The sequence below is a fragment of the Muscardinus avellanarius genome (assembly GCF_963383645.1).
Source record: "Muscardinus avellanarius genome assembly, chromosome: 1".
In the NCBI taxonomy this organism is placed as follows: Eukaryota; Metazoa; Chordata; class Mammalia; order Rodentia; family Gliridae; genus Muscardinus; species Muscardinus avellanarius.
This window is the reverse complement of record NC_137786.1, coordinates 103849183-103875086: the sequence shown is the minus strand read 5'-3', so window position 1 is coordinate 103875086 and position 25904 is coordinate 103849183. Positions and strand designations below refer to the sequence as shown.

At 54.4% G+C, this 25904-nt stretch overlaps 1 protein-coding gene across 1 annotated transcript; it reads left to right on the top strand.

The window, feature by feature from the left end:
• Positions 1-279: 279 nt before the first annotated feature.
• Positions 280-25878, top strand: PCDH1 (protocadherin 1; the record flags this gene model as incomplete). The annotated part of the gene is made up of 5 exons (XM_080714874.1): positions 280-319; positions 9443-10302; positions 13474-15669; positions 22463-22682; positions 25484-25878. 5 exons carry the CDS (start codon positions 280-282, stop codon positions 25876-25878), a joined length of 3711 nt encoding a protein of 1236 aa, XP_080571000.1.
• Positions 25879-25904: the final 26 nt, after the last annotated feature.

The following is a 25904-nucleotide window of genomic DNA, read 5'->3' as shown; positions in this document are numbered from 1 at the left end:
GGCTCCTGCGGGCGCGCGGAGGGCGGCCTGCGCACCCGCCGGCCCGGAGCCGCCGGCCCTTCCCCGCGGGACCCGGCGTCCGAGCTCCACCCCCGGCCGGAGGGGGCGGGGCGGCGGGCGGGGCGGGCCGGGGCGCTCCGCTCGCTGCCGCTCCGCCGGCGTCGCCGCCGCTGCCGCTCACACACTCCGGGAGCGGGAGCGCGGCGCGGACGCGGAGCCGCGGGCTGCTGCGCGCAGAGCCAGCCAGCCAGCCACCGCAGCCCGGGCGGGCCGGCGGCCATGGACAGCGGGGCCGGGGGCCGGGGCTGCCCCGAGGCGGGTAAGGATCCGGCGGCGGCGGCCCGGGGCCTCGAGCGGCCATGGCCGGCGGAGCCGAGGGAGGGGCGCCCCGCCGAGCGGGGCCGGGGGCCGGGGGCCGGGGCTCGGGGCTCGGGGCTCGGCGCGCGGGGACGGAGGTGGGGCAGCTGGGGCGCCGAGCGGGGTGGCGGCCCGGGCACTCGGCCTCCAGGTCCGCGGGAGGGGCCGAGGAGGGGTGCAGAGCGGGACCCCGGCCCCCTCGCCGCGCACCCGGCGCGCCCCGGAGCGGCCGGGGTACGACTCCAGGAGCGCGCGGGATGGGGATGGTTTTGGAGAAGCGCGCGGCCCTCAGGCTGGTGGGGGGCTCCCCGAGGACGAAGCAAGCAGAGAATCTTATCCACAGCGCGCGCACGTACACACACACACACACACACACACACACACACACACACTTGTTGGGCGACTGGCTCGGCTCACTCGGGCGCTTCCAGCTTGCCGCGGGCACCTGGAGGGGCCAGTACCACCGACATACACACACGCATACATACATCCATACATATGTGCACACGCACATACCTCCCGCACACCAGCGCCCACTGGGCACCGTCGCCAGCCCAGAATCTGCTTCAGCGCTGCGATCGGCAGCAGGGACGCACAGACCGCAGCAACACCACCGGTAGACACACAAACACAGCCCGTGCCCTCCTGCACGAGCACAGGGCCACAGTTCACCAGACAACTCAAAGCTTAGTCCTTCAAGGAACACACCCGAACACAGTCTGCTGCCCACTCCTTGGCCACACATAGGAAACACACGTCCCAGTGGCCCAGCACACGCCTCGATGCCACACATCTAACAAGGTAGGAGGCACCCACCTCAGCGCCCCGCGGTCACAAACACAGAACCCACGGCTTCACACATCTTAACACTGAGTGTCACACATCTTACACCAACGGTGTCACGTTACACCCTGCGGAGAATACACAAACCCGCTCTGCCCCTCTCCTGCCGGAGGCCGGATTCCATCGGGAGAAGCGGGCCGGCGCTAGCACCCCATCACCTTAATCGCGACATTGCTGCTGTAAATGTCTGCACAGCCCCAGCCCTGGGGCCCGCTGGACCGGCTTCGCGGCCGGCGCCTCCTCCACCCCTACACCGGTGCCCCACCGGCAGGGTATTCCGGGAACGAGCTGGACCTGGCAAGCCGCGCCATACCGCCTTCCTGGGGCTCCGAGGCCCTTACGGCCCTTAGCAGAGCGTGCAAGCCTGGGGCGGTGTTTGCGACCCGTTCCCGGCCATTTAACTGAGTTCTCCGAGGCACCTGAGTCCCGCACACCCACCCCGGTCGGCCTCACACCTGAGCGTGTGCCGGGGCAAGGACCCGAGGCCAGAAGCGAGCTCGTGGCAAGTGTGGTAGCAGAATCGATGGGCGAGAGGGACTCGCAGCCCCGCTGCTCTCCCGTAGTTCAGACTTCTGGCCTCAGTTTCCCCAGCAGTAGTCGGCGACGGTTCCTTCTGTCAGGAAAGACTGGGATGATGCTGAGGTCATTGAGGACTGAGTGCGGGGCAGGGACCCTCTTTTCACCGGCCACGGGAGGGTCGGTTTTACGAGACTATCCCCGCCCGGCCCGGCTCGCGGCTTTGTGATTCCGGCGCCGGCTTCCTCCCCGCCCCCTCCCGCGGCCAGCTCCGGCGCCCGCGTGCGGGGGACCCTCGGCGGAGGCCGGAGCTGCGGTGGAGGAGGGATTCCCCGCTGCGGCCCCGGGGGCGGGGGGCGCGAGTGGCCGGCGGGCCTGGGCGCGTTCTCCCTGCGCCGCGCCGCGCAGGTCCAGCCTCGCCTGGGGCTCCGGGAAGCCAGGCGCCGCTGCGGTGGGGGTGGGGCCACCCGAACCCTAGGAGCGGCCGGGTCCCCCACCGCGCTCATGCTCAGCTGCCTGCGGGAAGAGCCGCTCGCGAGCTGGCTGTGTAGGGAGCGCCGGCCGACCGAGGCGGTGAGGACGGGGCTGCCGGAGCAGAGCCCGGGACTTGGTGCCGGAAGACGCAGGCGCCTCCCCACACCTGCTCTGGGGCCTCCCAGAAGGTGTTGTGACAAACCCAGAGGTCTGCGTGTGTGGATGTGGATGTGGGGGGTACTTTTTTTTTTTTTTTTTTTTTTACGTGGGGGAGAGAGGGGGTGGAAAATTGTAATAGCAAGTAGACTAGGCCATGGGTAGACTCCAGGGGAGAGGCATTAGAGGAGGCCTCCAGAGACCACCAGAAGCTGCGTGGTAAGGAGCAGGCCTGGGTTCTGTTCTGGTCTCCTCGCATTTGGTTTTCCTCCTTACCCCCTCCTCCCCCCATCTTCAATTCCTGAAAGAGCATAAGAAAGGGATGTCTAGCTGCTCGGGTGTCCTGCTAGTAGAGGGTTTGCTCCTTGGCTACTTCTGCAGAGATATGAACAGGTGAACTGTGCTGGGAAGAATGGGGTGGACAGGCCAGGAAGGGACCTACCGAGGTGGGGGCAGCTAAGAGAATCAAGGCTGAGAGAGGGGGCTTGGGGAAGGCGGAGGCCTTTCTGACATGGGGTGGGGACTGCCCTGCCACGAGTGAGGATAGTTGGTGCTGCAGAGAGTGATTCTGTTAAACAACGCATTAAGCATCTTCTGTCTGCCAGGGCCCATGGTGGGTGGTGAAGATGCAGTGGAAAGGTACATACCTGTCTGCCTCCGTAGGACCTGCCAGATGGCGAGAGATTGGTTCAATTATTCGTTGAGCCAAAGAGCACCTACTATGTGCCAAATGCTGGAGATAAACTGCTTTATTTCTGGGGTTGGAAGACTTTTAAAAAATACCTGTCCCTTCCAGTATAATAAACCATGGATGCATCCGATCTCATTTTAATCCTCCCAAATAACTCCAAGAGGCAGGATTTATTATTTTCATTTCATAGTGTGGAAACAGATTCAGGGAAGTGAATTTGCTCAGCTAAGATCAACACTGCAAGGAAGTGGAGGAGTGATGGTTTGAACTCAACAATCTGGCTTAAGAGTGCAGGTGCCTGGAAGCCTGCAGAGGCTAATAGAGGGTTGTGGAGGAGAGGGGAGAGGAGCTGAGGGCTGCACATGCTCCCTGTAGGAGGCCTCTGATCAGCCCCACCCCATGCAGCCCTGCTTGCTTACCCTCCATTTACAGCCGTCCCCTCATCCACTGGTGTTTTGTGGCTCAGAGGAGGCGGCAGTGACTGTTGCTTAATAGTGCTGGGGTGAGAGGGAGATCAGAGCTGACCTGGTCACTGGGACACTGATAGCTGTCTGCTCACAGCAGTCAGCAAAAGTGGACCTTGGTCTGCTAGGTGATCTGGAAATGAGGGTTCCTGGTGAACCCTGACTTCTGTTCCTCTTACCTCCCCAGGTGTTGAAATTTAGGTTTCCCTCGCCTCTACACTCCTGGTGGTTCTTTTGCTTCTGCTCCTCATAATGTAGGGAGATGGGTTTCTGTGCAAACCCTTGCTTTACCTCTGGCTTCTTAGGCTCCTGGGCACCCCTGTCACTGGGTGGAGGTGAGGCACTTTGCTTGGTAAGAACAGATAAGGCACTAACCACTTCAAAGGTTCCTGCCTAATGACTCCTGATACCAAGTGCTGGGGACAAAGTTCAGAAACAGTGGGGCAGGGATGAGGAAGGGCCACTTTACTGCTGCTCCTGCCCTTCCTGACCACATGACGAAGTCTCTGTGGGCCTCTGGGTAAACTGCAACAGCCTGGGAGGCCCGGGTTCCATCCTGGAAGCCTGTCCTTCTCTTTCCCTTTCTCTCTTGGTGGCCAGGCCAGGTTGGCAGCCAGGGTTGGTGCATGTGTGTGTGTGTGTGTGGGGGGGGATAACATAACAAACATCATATTCCAGCCTCAGTGATTTCTGGTGATTCCTGAATCCAACATTTCCTCCAGATTCTGGGATGCAAAGAGGCACTCTAGTACTCACATCCTGGCTCTTCCTCACACTAACGCCGTAACCTAAGACGATTAAGGTTTTTTTGTGTGTGTGGTGCTGGGGATTGAACCCAGGGGCATTCTACCTCTGAGCTATACCCCCGGCCCTATTTTATTTTATTGTGAAACAGGGTCTTATTAGGTTGATGAGAGTCTAACTACTTGCTGAGGCTGTCCTCAAACCTGTGACCCTCCTGTCTCAGCCTCGCAGGTACTGGGATCACAGGTGTGCACCACCACAGCTGGCTCAGTTAATGTACTTGGAGTTTCAGTCTGATCGTGTGTAACATGGGAATGAGATCATGTATGTAAAATGCTAGCGGTGCCTTGGGAAAGCTTCAGTGTTTGCTGGGAGGATGGTGGTGATGGGTGATGAGGGTGTAAGGGGATGATTTGCAGGGACTCCGGCTCTTTCTGGGGACTGAACCCAGGTCCTTGTGCAGGCTGTGTGGGTGCCCAACCACCTAGCTACGCCCCAAGTGCTCAGGCTGCCTTAAATCAGTGGACCCGGCATATCTAAAAGTTGTTTTCTGTCTGACTCTAACCTTTACATCACAATTGTCCTGGGGGTTTCTCCAAGTCTCACCTTCCAATCAAAATTCCTGAGGGTGGGGTCAGATAATCCTTATTTTGAAGGAAATTTCCAGGTTTTTCCAGGGCCCAAGTCCAGTCTGGGCAAACCTCCCTCTAGCCTTTTTTTTTTTTTTTTTTTGGCACTGGGGACGGAACCCAGGGCCTTCTCCCTCCAAGTCGTGTTTTATTTTTACTTTGAAACAGGGGTCTCCCTAGGTTGATGAGAGTCTCACTAGTTGCTGAGGCTGGCTGTGTTGTAACCTGCAATCCTCCTGTCTCAGCCTCCCAAGTGCTAGGATTACAAGCATACACCACCACGCCTGACATTTTCTCACACTCCTGAATATCTCAGGACCCCTCCTTCCCCCACACACTTGCCTTCTTTGTGGTGTGTTTTACCCTGTGGTTCTCCTTATTCCAACTGGGAAGCTAAATACCTAATCCTTGTAGACTTTGTCTCTGCTAACTGGAGTAAGGAATCTCCTAAGGGTAAGAGAGGGGTGTTGCTGCTCACAGTTCTGAGGGGTTAGAATCTCAGTTTGTGACCCTGGAGGGGGGAAGCTGTAACTCTTGAAACAAACACAAATCAAAGCCACCCTGAATTTGATTTAGTGGTTCTCTCAAACCATATACCCCTAAATTTGTACCCAGAATTCATGAGCACACTTTACTGGGGGGGAAAAAAACTGCATAATCATTTTTGTAAAATTCTTTTTTTTTTTTGTACTGGGGCTTGAACCCAGGGCCATTCTGATTCTGAGCTACATACAAAACCCTATTATTTTTATTCTTATTTTGAAACAGGGGTTTCAACAAGTGTGGAGGGCCCCACTAAGTAGCTGAGGCTGGCCATGAAGTGCTGTCATCCTGTCTCAGCCTCCCAAGTACTGTGATTACAAGTGTGTGCCGCTAGGCCCAGTTAAGTTTTTGTTAAATTTTTAAAGGGGAATGTGACCCCGAAAGTTTAACTATCTTCATCGAAAAAGGAGTAGAGACAAGCAGTCACTGCTCAATGTTGCATCTCTGCCAACCTATGGGTAAATCCCCTGGGTGCCCCCATCCAACCCCATACCCTGCCAACACTTACCCAGAAAACAGGGGTGCACAGTGACCCCAGGCATCATGTGTGTTTGGGTTGGGGCTTGAACTGATAAGATGAGCCCTCCATTCAGAGGGCTGTGCAGGTAGAGGGAAGGTGGCTAACGGGTGGGTCCAAATGGGGCATCAGATAAATTTCTCCTGCCAATAGTCTAATAATGGCCTCACTCCTGGAACTGCCGGGAGGGGCCTGTGCTTGGGAAAGGCTCCTCAGAGGAGGTAAACTGTTTGACTTGTGTAAGGATTCTGTACATCCAGTAAGCATTTGCTGAGAGTCTGTGCTATACCCTAAATGGAGAAGGCTCACTCTTTACCTGGTGAGTTCCAGTGGAATAGAGGACTTGGGAAGTAAACCAGTGACTGCACAGCAAGCGTCTGAATGGGCTAAGCCTGGACAGCGGAAATAACCGGTCACTCAAGAACTGTGTGTGTGTGTGTGTGTGTGTGTGTGTGTGTGTGTGTGGTGGTGGTGGTGGTGCTGGGGATGGAACCCAGGGGCTTCCCACCTCCGGGCTGTAGTCTCAGACCTATTTTATATTTTATTTGGAAACAGGGTTTCACTAAGCTGCTGAGAGCCCTACTAAGTAGCTGAGGCTGGCTTTGAACCTGTGCGATCCTCCTGTCTCCGCGGGGATTACAAGTGTGCGCCACCACTCCTGACACTCAAGAACTATTTACTGAGTGGCAACTGTGTGCCGGGCCCTGAGAATGTAGGAGTAAACAAAGTAGAGGCTCTTCCACTCTACCCACTGTCTTACAAGGAAGACAGGTATTAGCAAATTTTCCAAATAGGTCATAAGTACAACTGGGCTAAGTGCTTTGAGGGACCATTTGTTGAGAACCCACATTGTGTTAGGCATTTAGCCTATGTTATCTCAAACACCCTAGGAAGTAGGTAATAACCCTGTTTTACAGATAAGGAAGCTGAGGCTCTAAATCATTTGCTCCAGGTCATGCAGCCAGGAAGTAGGCAGTTGGGGTTTGCCTCTGACTGGCTAGTGCCATAGTCCTTGATCTTTTCCGTTTTGCTGCCTTACATATGCCAAATGGGTACAGAGAGGCAGCCCAACAAAATTGGCACATAGTCATTGAGCTGGAACAACCGTCATGGCAGAAGGGCCAGTCTTTATTGCTGTGTCCTGGTGCCCAGGACAGAGTCTGGCACCTTGTAAGTGCCCAGTAGCCATCTGTTGGATGTATAAATGAGTACCTGCCATTCGCCTGACTTTGCAGAGCTGCATTGTTTGGGGTTGGGGGGGTGAGTGAGTGCACAGAGTCCTACCCCTTCCTTCACGATGCTTCTCATCTTCCTAGACAGAAAACAACAGAATAAGCCGGGCGTGGTGCCGCACACTTTAGGGAGGCTGAGACAGGAGAATCGTGGTTCAAGGACAGCCTCAGCTACTTAGTGGGTCCCTTTACAACTTAGTGAGACTCTATTTCAAAAATAAAGAATAAAAAATAGGGCTGGAGATGTAACTCAGAGGTAGAATACCCCTAGGTTCTATCTCCAGTACCGCAAAAACAACAACAAAAAAACCAGAATCGTTGCACATGAATGGAACAACACAGTGAGGCGGTGTCCCAGGCAGTCCATGATTCATGACCTTGGGATTGGAACAGACAATAAGTGGCTGTGAATTGGAGGAAACAGAGGTCACCTGTGGGCTGGAAAGGTCTGGGGTGGCTTCCTGGGAGACTAGAATCTGCCTTCAGTGGGATGGGTGTGGTCAGTAGCAGGCCTGGAGTGGGAATTCCGGCAGTGGGGCAGGTGTTTTTGAGAACTCTGAGAGGAACTGGGGAAAGGAGACTGAACTTGAACCTTTCTCAGAAAATGCTGGGCCAGAGACTTTGGATTTGAGTAGCAGAGGGGCTAGCCATGGTCTTGTTACAGGGGAGGGGCGGTCACAACTGGGACGGCACCTGGCAGGTCTAGCTGTGTTCAGCAAATGGACAGCCTTGAAGTGGGACAGGGAGATGGGTGAAAGGTTATTGAGGGGATAGGGTGACGACGCTCATGGTTGACTAGAGCACGCAGAGGTCGAATTGGAAATTTTTAGGCTGGACTGAGAAAAGCAGGTGTGATGTGGGACTACCCCAGTAAGAGAGGGGAACACCACGTATGCAGTATAAGCCAGATGTTTGAAGGGATAGGGGTCAAACAGGAGCCAGATGATTGATCACCCAGAGACCAGAGGTGGTGCGGGGGGTGAGGAAAAGGCTGGGAAAGTCTGGTGGTGTCATCGAAGCTAGCTCTACCCCAGTTAAACCTGCTGGGCACCCATTGCTAAGGACAGGCCAGGGCAGCTTCCTATGCTAATTTGAGGTCCAGTCATCCCTGATCACAGTCCTGACCCCAACCTTGACCTGTCAGCAGATAGGAGAGGAGCCAAGGGCCTATTTGTGTGTGTGTGCATGTGTGCATGTGCACACGTGCTCTGAGGCACATGTTTGTGGGGGAGAACTAACACCTCCTACATGCTAGCCATTTCCTTCCTTCCTTCCTCCCTCTTTCTTTCTTTCTTTCTTTCTTTCTTTCTTTCTTTCTTTCTTTCTTTCTTTCTTTCTTGTGCTAGAAATAGAACCCAGGGGCATTTCACCACCAAGCTACATCCCCAGCCTGATATTTTAAATTTTTATTTCAAAAGAGTCTCACTAGATTGAGTCTCACTACTTGCCGAGATTGTCTTCAATCCTGTGATCCTCTGGTCTCAGCCTCCTAAGTACTAGGATTACAAGCATGCACCACCATACCCGGCTAACCTTAGCCATTTTCACAAACCTTGAGTGCTGTCTAGTGCAAGATGGCCCCTCATGGGCGTGGGGGGCCCTATGCACTAGGGGTAATTATTGTCAGGAAAAGGCATGTTGGGGTATCATTCCTCATACACATACACTCAGAAAAGAGAAAAGAGACATCTTTCCCTCTGCCTCCAGCCAACTGAGTGGCTGCTGAGTGAGCAGTAATGACTACAGGGCCTGGGTCTAGGGGTATCTGTGTCTCTTTCCTACTATCTCTATGGGGAAAGAGATAGTGGGGGGTGCCCAAAGTCTAACCCTTCTACTTGTGCTCTCTGTATCTCAGTATCAGGGTAATTACCATGGGTGACTAAGGCAGGATGCTGGTGAGAAAGAGGTGTTGGGCAAAGCAGAGAGCAGAGAGCAGGGAGGGAAAGAAGGAAGGAGGAGGGCGGGCGCGCCAGGACTGAGGACCGGCAGGCAGGCGGAGAAGGGCGTTCCATGGGCGGGAGCTGCTCTGGACTTGCCAGGCCTCTTACCGGCTCCTCCAGCTGGGCCAGGCACAGACAGCTGCTACACCCAGCCGTGGGTGAGACTCGAGGTTCTGGGCTCTGGGTTCTGGAACTGGGTTTCTGGGCTGGGGTTGACTCTCTCTGTGAGAGAAGAGTGTAGGTAGGAGAGGAAGAGTCATGGGCCGGCTCTGGGCCACCCATGGGCCAGCTTCCTCGTTGCGGCTGATGGCCTCTGTCTGTTTCTTCTCCTTGCAGCCCTCCTGATTCTAGAGCCTGCCAGAATGGGGCCTCTGAGGCCCAGCCCGGGCCCTGGAGGGCAGCGTTTGCTGCTGTCCCCCTTGCTGGCACTGCTGCTTCTGTTGGCTCCATCCACAGGCCACGCCACTCAGGTAGTGTACAAGGTGCCGGAGGAACAGCCACCCAACACCCTCATCGGAAGCCTCGCGGCCGACTATGGTTTTCCCGATGTGGGCCACCTGTACAAACTAGAGGTAGGTGCCCCGTACCTCCGAGTGGATGGCAAGACGGGTGACATTTTCACCACCGAGACCTCCATTGACCGCGAGGGGCTCCGTGAATGCCAGAACCAGCTCCCCGGTGATGCCTGCATCCTGGAGTTTGAGGTGTCGATCACAGACCTTGTGCAGAATGGCAGCCCCCGGCTGCTGGAGGGCCAGATCGAGGTCCAGGACATCAATGACAACACGCCCAACTTCGCCTCGCCGGTCATCACCCTGGCCATCCCCGAGAACACGAACATCGGCTCGCTCTTCCCCATCCCGTTGGCTTCAGACCGTGATGCTGGCCCCAATGGCGTGGCATCCTATGAGCTCCAGGCCGGGCCTGAAGCTCAGGAGCTATTTGGGCTGCAGGTGGCTGAGGACCAGGAGGAGAAGCAGCCACAGCTCATTGTGATGGGCAACCTGGACCGCGAACGCTGGGACTCCTACGACCTCACCATCAAGGTTCAGGATGGCGGCAGCCCACCGCGGGCCAGCAGCGCCCTGCTGCGCGTCACTGTGCTCGACACCAATGACAACGCTCCCAAGTTTGAGCAGCCCACCTATGAGGCTGAGCTGTCTGAGAATAGTCCCATAGGCCATTCGGTCATCCAGGTGAGCAGCCCCTCCATCCCCCTGTCAGGGTGACCCACCTTTACAAATGGGAGCCCACCCCAACTGGGTGAGAGTTTCTTTCCCTTAGAGGAGAAAATGCCAGAATGCTATGTGGAGACCCCGTCTCCTGCCTTAGCCAGCGACCTCCCCACCCGTGCACCTCCCCAACAGGTGATATTCTTTTCCTCTATCAAGCTACTAAGGTGACAGTGACATGGCACTGAGCAGAGCCCCACACTCAAGGCAGATGCGTGTTAGGACCTCTGTGAGTGAAAAGTCCCTCTTAAGTCTCAGGAGCACCTTCTCCCTGGCCAGGGGGCTCAGGTGGAACAAGGGGGTCCCCTTTTTTTTACGGCAGAGATGAGATGTATCTTCCAAACAGTGCCAGGTCTCCTCTAGTCAGAGGAGATTTTTCTGAAGCTTGGGGACATAGCCTCACCACGCCGCTCCTGACAAAATCAAATGAGGTCATTTTAGCCAGGTGGGTTCTCCAAGTTCTGAAAAGCCACACTGAGATGTTTGCACACCTGCTGCTTCCCCTAGGCACAGGGTGCCGATGGGTGTGGGGTGCTTGGCACCGTGGAGGGGATCGGTTGGCTCTGTGTAAGTTCTTAGTACCCATGGGAACTGCCCCAGGGGCTGGGCAGCTTGGTGGGGCCAGGGCCTGGGAGGCAGCAGAGACAGCGTCCTCACAGACAGGTGGGTGTATCTCCCGCTGTCATCTAGGCCCTGGCCTCCTGCCAGCCCAGCTCCTTTCTCCTTACCCATGGTCTGAAGATACCTCTGTCTTTGATCTGAGGGAGATGGGGGGTGGGCGCTGGACACCATTACCCAGCCTAGGAAACCTTCATTCTAGGTTCTGGGGCTAAAGTGGGTAGGAGGGAGTTTCCATCTATTTTAGAGGCTGGTGGACTGGAATCTGGACAAGAGACTGAGAAAGAAAAGGGAGACAGTCAGGATGATGAATAATAATAGCCTAGGTGCCAGGCACTGTTCTAAATGTACTATGTGTATGATACCATTTAATTCTTACAGTACACGGTAAGTAAGCATTATCCCCATTTTCCAGATGGGAATCTGAGCCCAGAGAGATTAAGAAACTTGCTTGATGTCTCAGCTGATAGGTTCAGAGCCCACCGTGGCCCACATCCCACAGTCTGGCTTCAGAGCCTATGTGTGTAGCAGCTTTACCTCCTCCTGGTGAGATACAGAAGGAGAAGGGGCAGGGAGGTCGACAGAGCAGAAGAGAGGATGGGAGAGGACAGGCAAGGGGAAGGAGAGGCAGACAGACAGAAGCCAGGCGTCCTAGTCACACACAGACGGCAAGAGGCAGATAAGAGGCCGAGTCTGGAGACAGGGAGACAGTGGGGCGCATAACCATACAGTTAGTGACAGGATGGGATGAGGGCAGGAGAAATTGTTAGGGTTCGGCCCTCACAGATGTGAGTAGACACCAGGGAAGCTGGGAACCCCTGCCCAGAAGTCTCCTCTGTATAAAAAGCCCTGGAGCCGGGCGTGGTGGCGCAGGCTTGTGATCCCAGCGCTTGGGAGGCGGAGACAGGAGGATCGCGCAGGTTCGAAGCCAGCCACCCGTGCTGGCTTAGGAGACCCTGTTTCCAAATTTAAAAAAATGTAAGAATAGGTCTGGGAGTGCAGCCCGGAGCTAGAAGGGCTTCCAGGAACCCCAGTACCACCAAAAATAAAAATAATAATAATAATAATAAATAAATAATAAAAATAAAAAGCCCTGGCAGGTGTAATTGGAGTTCTCTTCCCAAGGGGAAGGAGAGAGGATAGAGTTTTGAGAACCCACTAGCCACATTGCCCGGCAGTTAGCGTTGATATTTCGGTGACGGACAGGAAGGTGACTGGACAGATGGACAAAAAGAGAGAAGGCCATTTAGGGAGCACTTTCTACATGCCAGACAGTGCTGGCATTTTTACACATAGTATCGCCTCTAGTCCCCACCACAGTCCTGTGAAAGAAATTCTGTTATTGGTCCCCATTTTACACATTTGTAGACTGAGGCTTGGGGAGGTTAAATAATTGGCCCAAAGCCACATAGTGATTTGGGAAGTGGTAGAGCTGGGGCTTGAACCCAACACTTCTGTTTGGTTCCCCAGAGACTGGCAGGTTACACCCATCCCCCACCCCACTCCACCATCACGCTCTATCTGCCTGTGACCTCACTTCAGCCCTCACGGTTCACCCTGATGACTGGCACCTCATGGCCATTCCCACCTGGTTCCTGTTGCCCTATTACCACCCATGTTTGTGTAGACTTGGACACAGTGCGCGTCGGCGTTGGCGTGGGAGGGTGTGCCCACTGCAAGGGACAGACGGTTCATTGTTTGATGCTGGGAGCCCAGCCCGCTACCAGCAGGCTCTGTGGCCTGCACCAGCCCCTCCCTCCTGGCTGCAGGCTCAGGCCGGATTCCTCACATTGGTGCCTTGCCAGTGCCAGCCAGCAGTCGAAGGAACTGCTGAAACAGGTTTCCCCAGTTTGACGGAACAGTGGCTGGGCCCAGCCTGGCGAGCTCCCTCTGACCCACATCCCTACCTGGCTGCTTTCAGAAGAAATTCCCTCACCTGCGGCCCCCAGGTGGACGTGTGGTTCTCCACTCATGTGTGCAGCCTACACGTGCAAGCACGTCTTCTCACAGTCACACAAAATCACACACAGATCTCACAGTCACGCTTGTATGTATGCACGTGTGTGCCTGCATACTGCTGAACACTATGTGATGTATACGCACCATCTCCACTGCTCACACACTTTCCCACCCCTTCAGATGGTCGGGCCAGTTTAATTGGACCACAATGGTTTGCCCGTTTGCTAGTTGGATCCTCATCCCCACGTTTGGGGGACCAGTACAGGAAAGAGAGGCAGGGTTTAATTTTGCTATGTCTTGACTCTAGTGGTGACCTGCATCACTGTTGAGAATCTGCAGGCTGCACCTGGGCACTTAAGGAACATAGGCTGGTAAGGTGTGTCGGAGTCAGGATTGGGGAAAGGCTGTACCTGTGCTGCTTCTGGAAAGGGCACTAAGTTGGATTTATGCGTCTGCCATGCTCATTGGAGTGGACATTAGCAGCACGTGCACCCCATACCTTCCTTTCCCTGGTCTAACTCATCCTCGTTTCCCCTGGTTTTCCATCCTGCCCTGTAGGTCAAGGCCAATGACTCAGATCAAGGTGCCAACGCAGAGATCGACTATACGTTCCACCAAGCGCCGGAAGTCGTGAGGCGTCTTCTGCGACTGGACAGAAACACTGGACTTATCACGGTTCAGGGCCCCGTGGACCGTGAGGACCTAAGCACCTTGCGCTTCTCTGTGCTTGCCAAGGACCGAGGCGCCAACCCCAAGAGTGCCCGTGCCCAGGTGGTCGTGACTGTGAAGGATATGAACGACAATGCCCCCACCATTGAGATCCGAGGCATAGGGCTGGTGACCCACCAAGATGGGATGGCCAACATCTCAGAGGACGTGGCAGAGGAGACAGCTGTGGCTCTGGTGCAGGTGTCCGACCGAGACGAGGGAGAGAACGCGGCCGTCACATGTGTGGTGGCAGGGGATGTCCCCTTCCAGCTCCGCCAAGCCAGTGAGACAGGCAGCGACAGCAAGAAGAAATACTTCCTGCAGACCACCACCCCACTCGACTACGAGAAGGTCAAAGACTACACCATCGAGATCGTGGCTGTGGACTCAGGCAACCCCCCACTCTCTAGCACCAACTCGCTCAAGGTGCAGGTGGTGGACATCAACGACAATGCTCCTGTCTTCACCCAGAGCGTCACCGAGGTCGCCTTCCCAGAAAACAACAAACCTGGCGAGGTGGTGGCCGAGGTCACCGCCAGTGACGCAGACTCCGGCTCTAACGCGGAGCTGGTTTACTCCCTGGAGCCCGAGCCAGCTGCCCAGGGCCTCTTTACCATCTCACCTGAGAATGGAGAGATCCGGGTGAAGACATCCCTGGACCGGGAACAGAGAGACAGCTATGAGTTGAAGGTGGTGGCGGCTGACCGGGGCAGCCCCAGCCTCCAGGGCACAGCCACCGTCCTTGTCAACGTGCTGGACTGCAATGACAATGACCCCAAGTTTATGCTGAGTGGCTACAACTTCTCGGTGATGGAGAACATGCCGGCTCTGAGTCCAGTGGGCATGGTGACTGTCATCGATGGGGACAAGGGGGAGAATGCCCGGGTGCAGCTCTCGGTGGAGCAGGACAATGGTGACTTTGTTATCCAGAATGGCACAGGCACCATCCTGTCGAGCCTGAGCTTCGATCGAGAGCAGCAGAGTACCTACACCTTCCAGCTGAAGGCGGTGGATGGCGGTGTCCCACCTCGCTCCGCCTACGTTGGCGTCACCATCAACGTGCTGGATGAGAATGACAACGCGCCCTTTATCACTGCCCCCTCCAACACTTCCCACCGCCTGCTGACCCCCCAGACACGTCTTGGGGAGACCGTCAGCCAGGTGACAGCCGAGGACATTGACTCTGGTGTCAATGCTGAGCTGATCTACAGCATCGCTGGTGGCAACCCTTATGGACTCTTCCAGATTGGGCCACATTCGGGTGCCATCACCCTGGAGAAGGAGATTGAGCGGCGCCACCACGGGCTCCACCGCCTGGTGGTGAAGGTCAGCGACCGCGGCAAGCCCCCACGCTATGGCACAGCCTTGGTCCACCTTTATGTCAATGAGACCCTAACCAACCGCACACAACTGGAGACCCTGCTGGGCCACAGCCTGGACACACCACTGGACATTGACATTGCCGGGGATCCAGAATACGAGCGCTCCAAGCAGCGTGGCAACATCCTCTTTGGTGTGGTGGCCGGCGTGGTGGCCGTGGCCTTGCTCATCGCGCTGGCAGTGCTCGTGCGCTACTGCCGGCAGCGGGAGGCCAAGAGTGGCTACCAGGCTGGCAAGAAAGAGACCAAGGACCTGTATGCCCCCAAGCCCAGTGGCAAAGCTGCCAAGGGAAACAAAAGCAAGGGCAAGAAGAGCAAGTCCCCGAAGCCCGTGAAGCCAGTGGAGGACGAAGACGAGGCCGGGCTGCAGAAGTCCCTCAAGTTCAACCTAATGAGCGATGCCCCTGGGGACAGTCCCCGCATCCACCTGCCCCTCAACTACCCACCAGGCAGCCCCGACCTGGGCCGCCACTACCGCTCTAACTCCCCACTGCCTTCCATCCAGCTGCAGCCCCAGTCACCCTCGGCCTCCAAGAAGCACCAGGTGGTGCAGGACCTGCCGCCTGCAAACACATTTGTGGGCACCGGGGACACCACGTCCACGGGCTCCGAGCAGTACTCCGACTACAGCTACCGCACCAACCCCCCCAAATACCCCAGCAAGCAGGTAGGCCAGCCCTTTCGGCTCAGCACACCCCGGCCCCCACCCCACCCCTACCACGGGGCCATCTGGACCGAGGTGTGGGAGTGACGGCAGGTGTGTGGTGCCTGCCACACTCTCTAGCCCGTGTGGGGGCCAGCCCGAGCCAATAGTGGGAGGTGGGACCCTGAGGCTTTAGTACTGACCCTTCCGCCTCACCCAGACATGGGGGTTAGACTGAACGGAAGCTGAGGGAGGGTGTGTTCTGCAGTCTTGCCTGCCCCTTTCCACTGGGGAGAGGCTTGGGACTTGGCAGATCCCTGCATGATGGGCCAGCCGCTGGGGTCTTGTGGAGAGGGGCTGATGGGCAGGTGATCAGAAGGGTCTGAAGACAGAGGGGGATCTGGGGATGGACAGGAGTCTATTGTGAGCCTTGTCTCTATCTGAGAACATCCATAGGTGCTTCTCTGCAGGGGGAACAGGGAGACCTGGGATCCTGGTGAGGAGCCATCCCACTGGGGAATCTGCCGGGGAGGGGACCTCCCTACTTGTGCCTTCTATGTATACTGTGTATTAACCTCTTCCTCAAACCCAGGCTCCCGGGGCTGGGCCCCACGTCCCCTACCCCAGCCCTCATACACTTTTCCCTGACAATAAAGTTCTCTATTTTTTGAGTTTTGGTTTCTTGTTTTCCTGGAACTGAGAGAAGAAGTGAGAGAGACTGGAAGCAGTCCTTTGTCCTCAGGTCCTGCTTCAATTTCCCCATCCCTACTCTTGACCCCTTCCCACATCATCGACCTGCCTACTCTGCTCCAACCCTACCTTAGCACACCATCTCCCTGCCCACCCCACACCCATGTTTAGGGAAAGCTCCTTCCTGACCATCCTTCCAGTAGAGTTGTCTGGTAGCCATTGCCTCACCCCATACTCGTGAGGCCTTCTCCCTAGGAGTGACCCTTCCCCGAGTGAGAATAGGTAGAGATGCACTCAAGGCCTGCCCTGCCTCCATAGTCCAAGACTTAATGTTTCCAGGGTGCCCAAATTGAGTAGCCCCTGACACACCTGAGCCCAGAGCACCTGTGTGGCCTGGTGTGCAGCCTCCCCAGGTGAAGCCAGAGAACCTCTTGATTACGCCAGCCACACTCCCTCAGGGCCAAGTCTTCCCTCCAGTCCCTTTCCCAGCCTCTTCATCACAACACCACCCCACAGCCGGCAATTAGCTGGCCTGCCCTGTGTCTCCACGTCATGATCAGGGCCTGGGCTGCAGCTAGGGAAGGCCCAGGGAGAGGCGAGGAACTCCTCAAGCTCTTTGCTGCCACCTGCTCTGCACCTCCACTTCTGAGGGCTCCCTGCTCACAGGCTAAGGCATCCCTGCTCTGCCTCCTGCCTGAGGCCACCTCCCTCCCCTTCTTTCAGCTCCTTGCCCTGGCCAGCCTGGGCTGCTGGCTCTCTCTCTCTCTCTCCATCTCTCACTTCTTGCTCTCCTGGGTCTGCCTAAAGGAGGCTAAAGTGTGGGTGAGGGGCCTCAGGTCCTGGGGGAGTCTCTGAGGCCAGAGGCAGCCCATCTCCATAGTGACTGAAGAGGCTTGAGACACTCCCAGGAGGTCCAAGGCGCCAGCTCTTTCCCTTCTTGCTTGATTCCATCCACAGACTCCCCAGTGCCCGGAGGTACCCCCACAGTAAAACTTCTGGAGAAATGGGGAAGTGAGGTCGAGTTCTGGACAAATTAAGTATCTGTAGGATGACCCATAGCAACTCCTGGCCCCTCATTTCTCTTCTGTTTCTATCCTGGCAGCTTCTGCATCTTTCTCCTGTTCCTTCAGCCCCTTCGTCCTATTTTTCTTTCCAGGTTCTAAGGGATTGTTCTTTATTCCAGCTCTGATCCAACCCATCCCTGGAACCACACTAAATATGTTTGTCCAGTGTTCCAAGACAGCCAAACCACACCACCTGTGTCATCATCAAAACACAGAAGTCGGGCTGGGAATGTGGTTCACTGTGGTAGAGCATTTGTCTAGCATGTGCAACGCCCTGGGTTTAGTCCTCAGCACCACAAAAATAAAAAAAACAACCACCATCAACAACAACAAAAGCCCACATAGGCAAAGTTCCTACTGTGTGCTTGGTATGATACGAGACCCTGCTGAAAATGGTCGTAGTTGCCCAAGCCATAACCAAAACGAGTTTTGCATGAGTGAAAGGCATACGGCCTTTTCCCATCTTGCTCCATGAAACTACTTCTATTGTTGGTACTCACTTCCTTGTTTGAGGCCTCACTAGGTGCAAGGCACCATGGTAGGTACTTTATGTGAACTAGTTCATTGGGTACTTAAAATACTTTGTGATATAGGTTATTTTACTACTCATTTTACAAAAGTGAAAACTACTTAGTATTGGAGTTGGAATTCAGACACAGATCATGGAGAAATCTATTTTCCAGAGTCAGACATTATCCATTCTGCTATTTAAAAAGGAGGTTCTGTGATTGAGTTAGTTTTGATAGAAGTTCACTATCACATTAACCCATTAAAAGTTTTGCAAAATGAGCCAGGTGTGGTGGCACATGCTTATAATCCCAGCATTTGGGAGGCTGAGACAGGAGGCTCAAAGCCAGCCTCAGCTACTTAGTGAGACCCTTTGCAACTCAGTGAGACCCTGTTTCAAAATAAAGAAATAAAAGAAATAAGGCTGGGGTGTCACTTGGAGGTAGAATGTCCCTGGGTTCCATCCCCAGTACTTAAAAAAAAAAAAAAAAAAAAAAAAGTTCTGCAAAGCTGCACAAAAGGGGGTCCTGTCTAACCTGTACAACTTTTTTAGTTTTCCACATTTATTTGACCATAGTCCCCTCCCTTTCTTTGAGGAGCTTCTGGGAGGAGAATGTGAACCTTGAGCCAGCTTGTCAGTGATGAGCAGGATTTGGGCAGGAGGGTCCCGTGAGTGTGAGCAGACTCCTGAAGCAGGAGTGAGCTTGGCCATACTGGAGGCAGGGAAAAGGTAGAACAGGGAGTATCCTGGCTGGAGTGGGAGGTACAGGGAGAGCTGAGATTGGAAGAACTGTAGGTTGTGGAGGACATAGTCTTGCCCAAAGTTCCCTGAAAGCTCAGGAGTTTTTCAGATGAACTGAGTTGAGAAAGTTCATTGGTGTTGGGTATAGTGGCACACTTTTGTAATCCCAGTACTTTGGGGGCGGGGGCTGAGAAAGGAGGATCACAGGTGCACAGCCAGCCTCAGCTACTTAGGCTCTCAGCAACTTAGTGAGACCCTGTTTCAAAATAAAGAATAAAAAATAAGGCAGGGGATATGGCTCTGAGGTAGAATGCCCCTGGATTCAATCCCAGCATTTGGGAGGCTGAGACAGGAGGATCACAGTTCTAGAACAGCCTCAGCTACTTAGGCCCTTTGCAACTCAATGAAACCTTGTTTCAAAATAAAGAATAAAAAATAGGGCTGGGAGTATAGCTCAGAGTAGAATGCCCCTGGGTTCCATCTCCAGTACCACAAAAAGAAATAATTTTAAAAAGGGCTGAGGGTGTAGCTGAGAGGAAGAATGCCCCTGGGCTCAATACCCTGTAACACAGAAAAAAAAGTTCACTGGAATGTATAGTTTACTTAAAAAGGGAGAGAGGTAACTATACAAGATTAAGCCTTTAAGGCTTGTACTAAGAGGGTGGCAATTTGGCTGAATTTAGGGAGGAAGAACCCACAGAATTCAAGGGCTAATTGGATATAGAGTGGGGATGGGGACTGAATGAAGAACTCCCAGGATCCTCACATAGATGTCTGCCTTCTGAGTATTGGTGAGGGGATAATGGTGCCCATGAGGAAGCTGACTGAAAAAAAGAACTTATTTTAAACATATTGAATATGAGAGGTCAGATAGAATACTCAGCAAGTAAACCGGGCATGGTAATGTACACTTGTAATTCCAGTACTTGGGAGGCTGAGACAGGAGGATCTCAGGTTTGTGGCCAACCTCAGCTACTTAGTGAGGTACTCCGCAACTTAGTGAGACCCTGTTTCAAAATAAAAACAAATAGAGCTGGGGTGTAGCTCAGAGGTAGAATGAATGCCCCTGGGTTTAATCCCCAGTGTTAAAAAAAATTTTTTTTTCAGCAAGTGCCTAAAACAAAAGGACTAGAGTTTGAGAGAGACTTTGCATCCAGGCTTTTAAGATTTGATAGTCATAGAATTACAAGGAACATTGTGTTGAGTATTACCCAACCCTCCATTTTACAGTAAAGAATCATAGGAAGCCATGTGTGGTGGCACACGCATATAATCCTAGTACTTGGGAGGCTGAAACAGGAGGATCACAGATTTGAGGCTGGCCTTAGCAATTTAGCAAGGGTCTGTTTCAAAATAAAAACTAGAGCTGGGCGTGGGCACGCTTGTAATCCTAGCATTTGGGAGGCTGAGACAGGAGGATCATGGTCCACAGCCAGCCTCAGCTACTTAGTGAGGGTCTTGGCAACTTAGTGAAACTCTATTTCAAAATAAAGAAATATAGAAATATATATATGTGTGTGTGTGTGTGTGTGTATATATATATATATATATATATATATATATATATATGACAGGGGGTGTGGCTTGGAGGTAGAATGCCCTGGGTTCCATCTCCAGTACTGGAAAAAAAAAATAAGAAAGAAAAAAAACTAGAAAGGAAGCCAGCACATGCCTGTAAACCCAATACTTGAGAGGCTGAGGTAGGAGAATCCCAGGGTCGAGGTTAACCTCAGCAACTTAGTAAAACCCTGTTTCAGAATTTAAAAGGTGGGGTGGGCTAAGGGTGTAACTTGGACATAGGGTGCCCCTGGGTTCAATCCTCAGTACCAAATAAGAAAAGGACGAAGGAAGGGGGGGAAAAAAGGCAAGCAAGCCCAAATAACTTGCCTGGTAAGCAAGACTGAAGCCCTTGTTTACCACATATGGATTCTGCAGAGAGAAAGTATTGCTCACCAAAGTCTTTTTTTTTTTTTTTTTTTTTTTTTTTGTGGTGCTGGGGATAGAACCCAGGGGCTTTTCTATCTCCAGGCTAGGCTATACTCCCAGATCTATTTTATATTTTATTTGGAAACAATAAAATATCTCACTAGGTTGCTGAGAGCCTCACTAAGTAGCCAAGGCTAGCTTTGAACCTGTGCGATCCTCCTGTCTCAGCCTCCCAAGTGCTGGGATTACAAGCGTGCGCCACCATGTCCGGCTCTTACCAAAGTCTTGAAAGAGAACTGAAAAGAGAAGCACCAATAACCACACTTCCCTGTGACTTCCAGAACCCTCTTAGGAATCAAGTGGAATGTGCTCTTATCACCTTCTAGCCCCAAACGTGCAGGGAGGACTCATCTCTCATCACCCAGACTTGTCAGTGTTTGGGATCACAGTATGGGTTCATGAAGATGCAGGAAGGCAGTTCCCATGTCATCCCCCCATTAGCACTGAGAATCTCCTTATCCTGGCAGCTTCCCCACCCCAGCTGCCTACAGTAAAATGGACCTTGGGGGCAGGAGGACCAGGAGAGTAGGTCTGCAAACCTGGGAGCACCTCCCCTGGCCATCCTCACCCTGTTGAAGGCTAGTGAGTACAGACAAAGCACTGCCAAAGGCTTGAGGGGTGGAGGAGCCCAGAGACTCATCAGCAGAGCCCGAGATTTGTTGCTTCCACTTCTGGCCTCCAGGGACCCCGGGTCTGTGCCCTCCACTACTCCTAATTTCTGGCTGGCAGGAAAACCAGTGGCAGTCCCAGGTGGGTGTTTGGGTGGCTGGCTGATTGTGCCAAGTGCCAGACTAAGGTTGCCAGGTTCCTGGGCTGATCATTAACCCATGGCAGGCAGACGGGGTTGCTGGCTGAAGCAGCCTGTCTCTATTCCACTCCTCCAACCCCAGTACCCAGTCTAAGCAACCAGTCCTGCTCCACCAAGCTGTGGGCCCTCCTAGAAGGAGTCTCCATTGGAGTCGGCTTTCCTATTCTCAGCCAGGCTCTGCCCTCTCCAGGCATATTCTGTTTCTGTCTGGAGGGCTAGGGAGTTTCCATTGTTCAGCTCCCCCAGCCAGGGGCCCTGGCTTGTTATCAGGTGCCCCCTTGTCCTTCCCTCCTACCCTTTCACTCCCAGGCTTCTCTGGAGTGACGTGGAGCTGGGTGGGAGGGGACTCAGCAGGGAGCCCGAGTCTCGGCACTTCAAACCTGGGATGAGGAGCAGGTCAAAGAGGTTGGCATCCCACTCAGAAGGAGGCAAGGGCAAGTTTCAGAGCTGTGAGCCAGGTGAGGAGCTGGAGGCTGGAGGCTGCTGCTGGGAAAGTAGTGGACTGTTCTGGTATTGGAAAGCTGTTTGGGGAGTTAGGAACCTACCACTTTTAGGAAGCTGTTCTAGAAGTTGGAGGTCATGCTGGTGTTGGAGGCCAGTGCTGCTGGTGTTTGGAGAGTTGGCTGGTAATGTGCTATTCTGGTGTTGGGCTCTACTCTATCAGAGGCTGTTCTGAGACTAAGGGAAGTCTGTGCCCCTGTTAGGAAGCTGTGCTAGAACTAAAAGGCTGCTATAACAAGTGGTCTGTGCAAGATAGGGTTACTGTGGTGGCCTGGGGCTGAATAACACTGGGGCCTGTGCTGTGTTGGGACTTACACTGTGTGAACCTGGCTGTACTAGGAGCTGTCCTAGAATTAAGGGGCAGTCCTCTCCTGGAGCCTGTGCTTTCTGGGGTCTATACTGTGCTAAGGGTCTGGGTCTCTTCCTGGTTGCTGCTGAGGCCTGAGTGTGGGGCTTGCTGGGGCTGGGGCTCCGTGGAGCAGGCTGGCCAGCCATCAGTGACACTCTCTCTCCCTGCAGTTACCTCACCGCCGTGTTACCTTCTCGGCCACCAGCCAGGCCCAGGAGCTGCAGGACCCATCCCAGCACAGTTACTACGACAGTGGCCTGGAGGAGTCAGAGACACCATCCAGCAAGTCATCCTCGGGGCCCCGACTTGGTCCCCTGGCCCTGCCTGAGGATCACTATGAACGCACCACCCCTGACGGCAGCATAGGGGAGATGGAGCACCCTGAGAATGGTGAGGAGCGTCGGCGTGGCCCAGGCACCTGAGGATGCTGACAAGGCCTTACAAATATCCTCCATTTATTGAGTTATTGTGCGTTCAGTGGTAATCATGGAGCTGAGTGCTTCCAGGTTTATATTCTCTTCCTCCTCACCACCACTCTCCCATCTGAGGACTCAGTTTGCCCACTATTTGGTGGAAGAACCTGAGGCTCCAAGGGGATACGTCACTTGCCCAAATAAACGTATCTAGGAAGCAACAGACCTAGGAGGGATTTGAACCTGGCTTTCTCTGAGTTGAGAGCCCTTGCATTCAACACTACCTTACACTGCCGCCCTGGGGAGCAGATGGGAACAGGAAGGGAGCCTGAAATGGGTGGCCAGAGGCTCAGGTAATGGCAAGGAAGCCTTGGAAGGCAGGTGGTGGCCCCCTGATGAGTGGGAGGGCCAAGACCAGAGAGCCGACCCTGTGCTATGAGGCTGTTGTGGTGGCCCCCTGGGCAGATGAGTGGGCAAGTCTGGTTGCGGCCTGGGAGGGAAGGCCCGTCTGGGTGGTTGGTGGTGATGGAAGGAGGGAGATCTGGCTGGTGTGGAGGTGAGCGTGGGAATAGATGGTGAGGTGCGCTGTCAGGGTGTGTGAGAGCTGTGTGTGGGTATGTGTGTGTGTGATGGCGTCCACAGCAGCCTGTGCAGAGAGGGAACCTGGATAAGTTAGCCCAGGGGATGGTAAGACTCGCTAACCTGGAGCTGTCCTTGGGTCTCACTCCCTCCCTCGACCCAAAGTCTCCCCCAAAAGATGAAAAATCCCACTCCCCGACCCATTGGTCCCAGGGCCCTGTCTAACCTCCCAGGCCCTAGGTCTCAGAGTGCCCTCTGCCCACCCCTGCCCCTCCATGTGTGATCTCATGCCCATCTCGTCCTTTTTGTGCCCGCGCAGAGCCGGCTGGCCGGAGCAGGCCCTGAGGCGGAGTGCCAGGTATGTGGGAACTGCTCTGGGGTCTGGGGTCTGTGGGACTCGGCCCAGCACCCAGCCCCGTGCACCCAGTGCTGCATGTCACACTGGGTCCTCCAACTCTGCCCTGAGCTGCAGAGCCTCGGCACTTTGAGAGTTAACAACAGAGCTGTCCCCTTTCACCTTGCACTGGCAGGAGGCCAAGCCAGGGTGGGTGGTGTCAGGGGAGCCCCTGCCCCAAGCAGTGCTGCTCAGTGTTGTCCCAGAGGGGGGTCACTGCCGGTGCTGTCCCTGAGTGAGGGCGGGACAGGGGCAGCTATAACAGGAAGTGCTCATGGGCCAGCCATTTCCATGGAGATCCTCGCTGCCCAGCAACCACACTGGCTACTGTTGATGTCAGGCGGCCAACTCCTGTTCCCGTGGGTGTTCTGGGCAGGGAGCCGGGGCAAGGCCAGGGGTGGTGGCTGGTGAGGGGACTGGAGCGAGGTGGGCAGGGGCCGCATGAGTGTTCTGGTGCGTGTGTGACTGTGTGTGCTTGCGTGAACATCCTGCAGAGAAGCTCATCCCCTTCCCCTGGCTGTAAAGCAAGGCCTGGCTGTGCTGCAGTGGGGTGGGGTTCCAGGACAACTGGAAGCTTGTCAGGCATGAGGAGGTTTGGAAAGAAGGGATGTGCCCATCTTTGTCTAAGGATGCAGTGGCCTAGCAGTTGCTTTGTGTGTCCATGCCTATCTGTGCACACATATGTGTGCGTGTGTGAATCAGTAGTGTCTTGAAATGAGGATGAGGGTGTGGTTTCTTCAACCTTATCTGAGGGTAGAATTGCATGCTTAAACCTGTCTGGAAGGCCTTGAGAAGCTGAGACAGGAGAATGGCAGGTTTGAGACCAGCCTTAGCAATAGAGCAAGACCCCCAGCAACTTGGCAAGACCCTGCTGTAAAATGAAAAGTAAATGCTGGGCATGGTGGCGCACGCTTGTAATCCCAGCATTTGGGAGGCTGAGACAGGAGGATCCGGGTTTTCGGACAGCCTCTTTGCAACTCAGTGAGACCCTGTTTCAAAATAAAGAATATATATATATACATGGCTGGGGATGTCACTCGGAGGTAGAATGTCTCTGGGTTCCATCCCCAGTACTGCAAAAAGAAAAGAAATAAAAAAAAAAAAAAAAGTAAAGTCGGGCGTGGTGACGCTTGTTGTAATCCCAGTACTTAGGAGGCGGAGACAAGAGGATCACAGGTTTGTGACCTGCCTTGGCAACCTGGTGAGGCTCTCCACAATGTGGTGAGATCCTGTTTCAAAACAAAATGTAAAAATAGGGCTGGGGGTGTAGCTCAGAGGTAGAATCCCCAGCTTTGCTGATAGGCAAATGTTACCTAAAGCCTGGGGCCATAGAATCCACCCTGTGAACTGATTTCAGTCCCCAGTACCACAAATTAAATAAATGAATGAATAAATAAATAAATAAATAAATGTAAAATAAAATAAAATAAATAAGATAGGGCTGAAGGTATAACTCAGAGGTAGAATGTCCTATGTCCAGTCTCCAATACAATACAAAAAAAAAAAAAAACACCTGTCTGGAGAGGGATGACGGAGTGTGTAGATGATTTGTGTTTGTGCACTTGTCTGAGGGCAGATTTGGTGGCGTGTGAGGAGAGGGCTGGAAGGAACACTTCTGTTTCAGGAGGTAGAGAGAGGCTTGGCGCCCAGTGGGCTTGGGGGGACCGGAGGAGGGCGTGCCTATTTGAGCTCAGTGGGCAGGAGGAGCTGCACCCTGTCAGGAGGGTGTAGAAGCCAGGAGGAGACCATGGTGCAGAGCTTTTCGAGGCTGCCGGGCTGACTCTCCTCTCTGCTCTCTCCTTCAGACCTCCGCCCTTTGCCTGATGTTGCCATGACGGGCACATGTACGCGGGAGTGCAGCGAGTTTGGCCACTCCGACACGTGCTGGATGCCTGGCCAGTCATCTCCCAGCCGCCGGACCAAGAGCAGCGCCCTCAAACTCTCCACCTTCGTGCCTTACCAGGACCGAGGAGGGCAGGAGCCTGCGGGCGCCGGCAGCCCCAGCCCCCCGGAAGACCGGAACACCAAAACGGCCCCCGTGCGCCTCCTGCCCTCCTACAGTGCCTTCTCCCACAGTAGCCATGACTCCTGCAAGGACTCGGCCACCTTGGAGGAAATCCCCCTGACCCAGACCTCGGACTTTCCACCCGCAGCCACACCGGCATCCGCCCAGACGGCCAAGCGCGAGATCTACCTGTGAGCCCCCTCTGACCGCCGGCCACCCCT